Source organism: Haemaphysalis longicornis, unplaced genomic scaffold (assembly GCF_048455015.1).
Source record: "Haemaphysalis longicornis isolate Haplotype H1 unplaced genomic scaffold, Haemaphysalis longicornis Haplotype H1 scaffold_1, whole genome shotgun sequence".
In the NCBI taxonomy this organism is placed as follows: domain Eukaryota; kingdom Metazoa; phylum Arthropoda; class Arachnida; order Ixodida; family Ixodidae; genus Haemaphysalis; species Haemaphysalis longicornis.
This window is the reverse complement of record NW_027526203.1, coordinates 364987236-364995024: the sequence shown is the minus strand read 5'-3', so window position 1 is coordinate 364995024 and position 7789 is coordinate 364987236. Positions and strand designations below refer to the sequence as shown.

Genomic DNA, 7789 nt, shown 5'->3' with positions numbered 1-7789 from the left:
TGCACGCTTCTATGCGCGTTGACTGTTTGCTTACATTTCTATGTATATGTATGCGTACACACGCTCCTAGTGCACGATTGAGAAGTACTCATCCAGACTCCTCACCAAACCTGAACCCTGCTCGCAGCTATAGGACTGACATAGCGCGCGATGTGGGGAGCCCAGGGGAACCCTCTATTACGGCAGGTGGATCCCCTTTGGTGCCTAACGATGATGAGGACGGTGATGAGACGACGTAGAGGACGTGACATACGTACGTACTAAAGGACAATTTTTGTTGGCCAGGGCAGGGCAAACGTCGTATTCTACGATAAAAGTGTTTCCCCAATAACAGTGACGACAATTTTAACGCCAACTTCTAACAACTAAGCAAGATATTACTCAAAACAGGCGAAGCAGTTGGAGCCTCACTGGCCACTTTCTCGCACGGTCCTGATGACGTCACAGAAGCTGGTTTATGTGATTAGCGGCCGCCGGCCAAAGCCACCATCAAAGGGCAAATCATGCTTAGGTGCCGAACAAATTCTGGTTGGGCTGATTTCTCATGAGCTCTCGCGTGATTGGCTACCCGGGCTGCTCATCGTGACGCTTCGCACGCGCAGCCGATCATGCCCCACGAGAAATCAACCACACCGGAAATTTTCCGGCACCTAAGTAGGCTTTGCCTCCAACAAGCACAACTGCGCGATTGTGGTGGTGCAAGATCGGGTAAGCTCCTTCCAAAAGACATCGCTCCTGGTCCTCTCGAGGATCCCTGGTTCGTTCTTTTAAATAAAACAAAGTTCTATTGTGTCTTTATGGTCGCTTCAAGCTTTGCCCCTCTTAGCACCTTAGTGGCCTAGGAGTGACGACACGGCTTTGTTTGTATCCGGGGGTATTGGCTCTTTCTCGATACGACTACGGGCAGGTGAAATTCTGCATGATAAGAGGAGGTACGCAGTGGCCCACTACGCTCCCTTCCTGCCCCGCGCGCAGGTATTGCCCGGAAGTCTCCCAATACCTGAGCAACGCCGTCGGCAATACTGTCGGTGTTTGCGGAGTCACTATCCTTTCTTACCGGCTCTCATTGTTTCGGCCTGTCGGGCTATCTGGGGCAAATAAGCAGGAGAAAAAAAAAACGCAAAAGAAAATGAGCGCCTGAGAACGGCGCTCCAGAAGCAGCGGGCGGTGCTTTCCCAGATAAGTCAAGGCTCGTCGCTTCGACCCTATCGGGGTCGAAGGCTGTGCAACAGCTGAAGCCCCAGACATCTTCCACCTAGTCAGCTGATAAAGATACGTATAAAACAGCCTGGAAATAGGTTTTTCACAGCGTTTGGAGGCAAGCGGCGAGCAGGTGAGCAGGTTTCATTCGTTGCTTTGCATGAATAGCAGTTCTATGGCACAACACAGTAAACTAGCACACTTCCAGCTGCAGCTGGTTTCATAGCCTAAGAAGAAATCGACGCACGTATATACGCACTGAGAAAATGAAGTCAATGCCATTGTATAATTTCATTCAACCAGAAACGGCGGCTTGTTCATCGTGCTGTGGCAGGTGATATCGTTGTGCTGCCATTACAGAGATGATCCCAATATCCGTGGGGGATTGGCATGCGCAGTGTCACTGGCGTACGCAAAAAAGAAAGGGGGGAAGAGAAGAGGAGGCACACCCGAAATTTCGGCTTCTAGGGGGGAGGGCCATTGATTTTGCCTGTCATAAAATAACGGCTACCGAAAAATATTTTTCTCTCGGTAGTGCTGTCCTAATTAAGATTACGCGGCTTCGACTGCGGTACTCACCACCATGATCAGACATTTTATAATGCCCTGAAGAAAATAATAATAATAGCAACACGAATGTAAAGTAAGAAGCGATAGCCCCCAAGAAAAGAAAAAAATCCGAGCTTGGGGTTGGGGGGAGGGGAATGGGCGAGGCCAGTAGCTCTGCCTAATATCGAATAACTATATATACTACAGAAAAAATATTTTCCTACCTCCAGCTAACGCGGATTCGTTGCCAGTAGTCATACCGACGATCAGCAATTTCGAGTTGTAACCCTCCTGAATAGAAAAGTCGTCAAAATATCGGAAGTTCAACAGCACGTCTATGACACCACGAAGTTACTTATTTTTAATTTCTTTAATTAATCCTTGTTTAGGCCTTTTGTGCCTCCTTTTATTATAGTTGTTCATACTCTCACGTTCTCCTTCTCTTTTTGGGGCGCGGTTACGCCATCGCAAAACAGGAGGAGGAGATTGGAAAGGAAATTGAGATTGAGAAGGAAAAAAAGGAGGACGATTGAGGGGAGGGGGGGGGGCGGAACTGCTCCCCCCCCCCCCCCGCCGAAATCGAAATCCTGAATACATAGCCCACTGCGTTGATGTAGCCAGTGGGTTCATGGGGTAATTTTATATACCGTATGTTACGTAAATTCAATCAAACCTGAAAAATACGTGGTTTGTGTTATCCGTTCATAGTAATGCCAAATAATTCCCAACGTTTGTTCCTGATAAATCCTAACGAGCACAGTGCAATATTCAGGTCAATATAACATCCAGCCTAATGTTGTCAACAAAATGAGGGATATACGTTTTGCTTACGCTAGACTAATTAATAAGTGAACAAAATATTCATAGGTCCAGGCCTTTTTAGGGACGGCCAAGCTGAGAGATAGGGGTTCACTGAATTTCTGATACAGGGTGACATGATTCCCCATGTACAGAATTTTGGGACTTCACAATAATTTCAAGGCTTGATAGTTACTCAACACCCACCGTAATGGCTCAGTAGCTAAGGCGGTGTGCTGCTGAGCCCAAGGACGTGGGTTCGATCCTGGTCGCCGTTTTTGTGATGGAGGCGAAAAACTGAAGCGCCAGTGTGTCAATATTTCGGCGCACGTTCAAGATCCGCCCGGTGGTCTGAGTTAGTACGCAGCCCTCCACTACGGGACGCCTCGTAACCCAGGCGCGTAAGCCCCCTCCCTCCCAAAGAAAAAGAAAAGGAACGGTACTCGGAAGCTCTTATAAGTGCTCTATAATGACATTTCGCACGGTTAGTATAGAAAACAAAGGTTAAAAAGCTTGCTTTGAGTGCAGTTCCATGTTTAAGGGGAACCAGGTGCCATAATCTGCAATGTCAGTGCCCTTTTATCTGCCTTTCGTCTTCTGCTCTGTTATCTGATAATCTAAAGCGTTGGAAGCCATTAGGCGTAACTCAATGAGCAGGAGTTTGTGACGGCAAGTTTAAACAAAAAGTAACCGTATGTTCTAGAATGCCGTCAAACACAATTAGCATTAAAGGCACAGCTTTGCGTATGCGAAATATCGCGTTGATGAAATGGTTTTACAGATTATACGCAATTCGCACCGTTAGCCTGAAATTTCTGGCTATGTAAGAAATCACTAAGGTGTTCTGGTTTTCATTCTTACAGGATCTACCACAAAAACAAATATGGCCATCCCATCTATCATCACTTTCAGCCTGCTCGTCGTCGGTAAGTTTCTACTGGCGTAAATGTTTGGCTAGAGTAGCAGCTGCAGTGGGAAACGCGCCTAATTTGGAATACAGCCTATCTCTTGTCCGCCGCCATCACAGTGGGGCATGTTATTCTTTTTTTTTTCTCGTCGGAATAAAGTGAACGAAGTAACACACAAATGGGCTCTATTTACGTTTCCGAATTCCTTTTATTTTTTGCTGATACCAAACAGTATCGAAAATGAAATAAAAAAAATTGTTTCGGTCGAATCGGTTTTAAAAACTACGCTCTAGATGCAAAACGATGTTCGTACGTTATAAAAAAATTGAGATCCAATCTACGCTTTTAAAGTGGTTGAACAGCGAAGCTGTTGGTATCACCTACAACGACTGTCCAACTCACTATACCGAATGATTGAGCAAAGACAAGTAATTGCACTTTGCGAAAACTTTATTCGCAATGCCCTTTCTGTTCCCTCCGCCTCTCCTCGTATTGACCTTTCGAGCCCTCACTATGCATACTATGCATTTCTTTTCCACAGCCACATCGCAACACAAAAGCAATACTCTATAGGGTATTGCTTTTGTATTGCGATGTGGCTACTAGGCGGGTCATCTTTTGCATGGAAGCATTCCACTAACGCCACGTCCTGTACCGTATACTGCTCTCTCGCAAAATGCAATTTGGTTAATATAGTTAATGCGCGCGTGCATGCGCGCTTGTGCGTGCGTTTGTGTGTGCGTTCAGTGATGGCACGGTAGGTATTTTTTTAGTTTGTAAGTATACCACTAGCGAAGCCCGGCAGGCGCTTTCAAGCCTCAGCTTTTTTTTTTAAATGCAGAGCATTTCAGTAACTCACGATGTCACCCGCGTTGGCGTCCGTAGTCCGCACGCTCACTGCGCATGCGCGTCGAGTCGAGGCGATAGCGAACACTCTCTCGCGAGGGGCATTGGATTGGATTCGAACACTCTCTCGCGAGGGGCATTGGATTGGATACGATTGGATTGGCATGGATTGGATTGGCTTGGCTTGGCTTGACCTGGATTGGATTTGGATTGGATTGGATTAAAGTGGATTGTGTTGGATTGTGTTGCGTCATAGCCGCGGCAGACGCGCTGGGGCCGGCGCATGTGCAGTACTCTCTCATGTGCAGTACTCTCTTCTTCGGGCGCGCTGCGCATACAACCGGTGTGCCGTTCTCCGGCGAAGCAACATCCGCGCTTGACTCAAACACCTAGAGTCCACGCCGCTTTACAAGTACTCCAACATCGTCGACTGGGACCGGCTTACGCAGTCCCCTCAACGTAATAAGCGGCGGAGCGCGCGTTCGGAATTCAGTCAAGGGCGTCTGCTTGGCTTTCGCTTGACGTGACGCTTTGCTTGACTCGAGTAGATGCGACGCATTTACTCGAGTTCCCCCCATGGGAAGGTTTTACGAACTTCGCTGCCATCTTGAAATTTACGCTACATTACGTCTAAAGTCTTTCATTTGCGGATTTGGCGATGTGCACTATCTCCATAAAAGCTCGATGCCGCAATACACGTATGAAATGCCAGCCGACACTTGTTTTGCGCGCTGGGAACGTAAGCATGTTTTCGGGTGAAAAATTGGAACGGCGATCAATCGGAACAATGCGACAGTATTACGTCCGCATTTTTCCTCACCGTTTTACCCCTTGTGAGAGAACCCCGTTTGCGCGAAATGATCAGGCGGACACTGATTGAAGGTTCGAAACAAATCTTGGTGCGACGTCGGACGGAGCCCAAAAAACAGCGTTGCCTTCGCTGGTCCGTGTAGGCTTCACGTCTTCGTTGTGTAGTCTCGACTTGTTTGCGAGTGATGCACATCTGCCGATGGCCAAGCTGGCCCAGAGGCAACTCTGAGCGTGACATGATTTCCTACTCTCCTTTGGTGCTCCGCCGCTACCCTCTTTCTCCGCTCGGCGGCGTTACCCTTAACACGTCTGTCCACAGATGTACACCGACGGCTTTGTTGTGACATGAGACTTCTAATCACGTGCGTTAATGTAGTATAACATCGTAAGTTGGCTGAACGAAGAAAACTCCGCTATACCAGCTTGAGTGCCGGCATGGGTCTGATCGCACTCCCGGCGAATATTGTGGGTGTCAGTCGACCCCGCGGATTTCGGTCCCTCATGGTGCCATTTCTCGCAGGTGCACTGGCTGGCAGCAAGCAGGATGCCAACAACTACATAGACTTGGTGCTCCGCACTCACCTGCCGGCAAATGTGCGCTCTCTCAACCTGGATCCCGTGTACTTGCCGGGTTTCAACGTCAAAGTGGACTCGACAGGTCCGACTAACCGTGACGTCAAGGCCCAGTTTCGGACAGGCGTGCTCTATGGACTGTCGAGCGTAGTCCGCCGTCGCGGAGACTGCGGCGTGCCCGGCTGGCAGGGTACGAACGTCACCACGGGCTGTTACCTGTCTCTGGACAACCTACGCCTCACGTACGATGGAAACTACACCGGCTTCACCTTCCTGGGCGGCAAGAAGAACATCAGCCTCGACCTGGTCGTGGAGAAGACCAATGCCTTCGTAGAGGCCACCGGGTTACCTGGTGAGCGACTCGTGTTTTCAAAAGTTAGACCGCTCATTCAGGACTATGCTCGTTTGCACCGCCAGCTTTGGGCGTGTTGTCTGTCGGGATAGCGCACTGCGCGCTGGCAGAGAAACAGTGTTGCGAGTTGGGACGCCGCGAGCCCGAAATAATAAGAAACGATGAACTGCAAAGAAAACTAGGAAGTTGTTGGTGGGCGCTCATTCCTCCTTAAAACTTTGTATTATGTTACGGGCTGTTGCGGAGGGAGAAAAAGTAGAAACAAACTGCGTAACGTTGGACGGAGGACGATAGGAGGAAAAATACACATCGTTTCTTTCTCCCACTCCGCAGAAACCGCCATTTTACGATCAATCACCATGAAACTGGGAAAGCTGCCAGTATAAATGCATGGTATTTATTAAAAATGGCTCGGTGCAGTTCTCAGAGCGCATTTTTTCAAAATTTAGATTATCACAAATTATGTGTGACAGACAGTTTGTTAATTTCATCAAGCAACCTTCCTCCATCCTTTCTCTCGCATTTCCATTTTCAATCCCACAACGCCAGCTTCTTTGAGACATGAAATTCTGTCAGCGCCATTTTGTTTCCCTGTATCATTTACTCATTCTTTCGCACCTTGGCTAGGTCGCACTGCTACCCTCAGGACGCTCACCGTGACTGGCATCGAATTCCGCCTGAACGTCAACAAGAAGCTCGAGCTGAACGATAAGCGGGAGAAGAAGCTGATCAAGGCCATCAAGCAGGCGGCCTCTGGCATCCTGCAGGGAATCCTGTACAGCTCCTTCCGGGAGGCCCTCAGCCGTTCTGTCGGAAGAGTGCCCCTGCCCAGCCCCTGAAGAGCAGGCACATGATTGGGCCGCCACAGTCACTTCGTTTGAAATAGACAATAAACAAGGAACAGAATTAAAACACGCACGTGTCTCATAAATCTTCAGCAGTGATCTTTTCATATATACTACCACGTAACCGACATAAAACCTTCTAGGAGCGCGAACATGTTTGCGGGGGTTAGTGTTGCGGAATGGGCAGCCCCATCAATTCCGGCATGCCAAAATTTTGCGCATTCCCACTCCTGGAATGACCGGGAAGTTCAATTCCATTCCTGTAATTCATCAACGTAGAAAATACTTCTTGGTGGCTGGATAGAGTTACCTACGAACGCTATACATAACGCTGAAGTTATCAGACGCGTTGAGAACTGCAAAAATATGCATGCACGTCGCCAAAGTCGAGGGATAGCGGCAGCTTGGTGACATCTCTTGTAGAGAAAGATGCATAAAAAAAGCTATCGGGGCACCTATAAATTCTTTTGTGGCGTGAGAATGTGGGCGCATCATTACCGTTTCAGTTATCTTACCGAGTTATGTTGCTCACTTCTGTGTCGCTGTATACGTTTCATGTTGCGAAACATGAAACGTATGTTGCGAAACATGAAACACCGCTAACAGACCTTTTCATCATTACCATCTTTTCTCTCGCGCTTTTTCCTTCTTCTATCCGTTGTTCTTCGACAGACATTTTTGTTGGGCCTGTGTTCTGGCTTAACGTCAGGCAACGTTATCGTTCAGCTTAACGATATGTCAAGCAACGCCAAACTTATTGTACCTCAATCTGCGGGCACCAGTTAAAGACGTTAGACCTCAAAGCGTGCACGTTAGGATTAACGTCTGGCCATGGCATACCCACGTCCACCCCTCCCTCGCCAGCAGTTCGGCTCGCTACATTTACACCTTTTTACATCTTTTCTTAG

At 48.2% G+C, this 7789-nt stretch overlaps 1 protein-coding gene across 1 annotated transcript; it reads left to right on the top strand.

Moving 5' to 3' along the window:
• Positions 1 to 1241: 1241 nt before the first annotated feature.
• On the top strand, positions 1242 to 6952 carry LOC144155040 (salivary anticoagulant protein P23-like). The gene is made up of 4 exons (XM_077686253.1): positions 1242 to 1333; positions 3411 to 3473; positions 5632 to 6036; positions 6664 to 6952. Exons 2-4 carry the CDS (start codon positions 3431 to 3433, stop codon positions 6873 to 6875), a joined length of 660 nt encoding a protein of 219 aa, XP_077542379.1. The 5' UTR covers positions 1242 to 1333; positions 3411 to 3430; the 3' UTR covers positions 6876 to 6952.
• Positions 6953 to 7789: the final 837 nt, after the last annotated feature.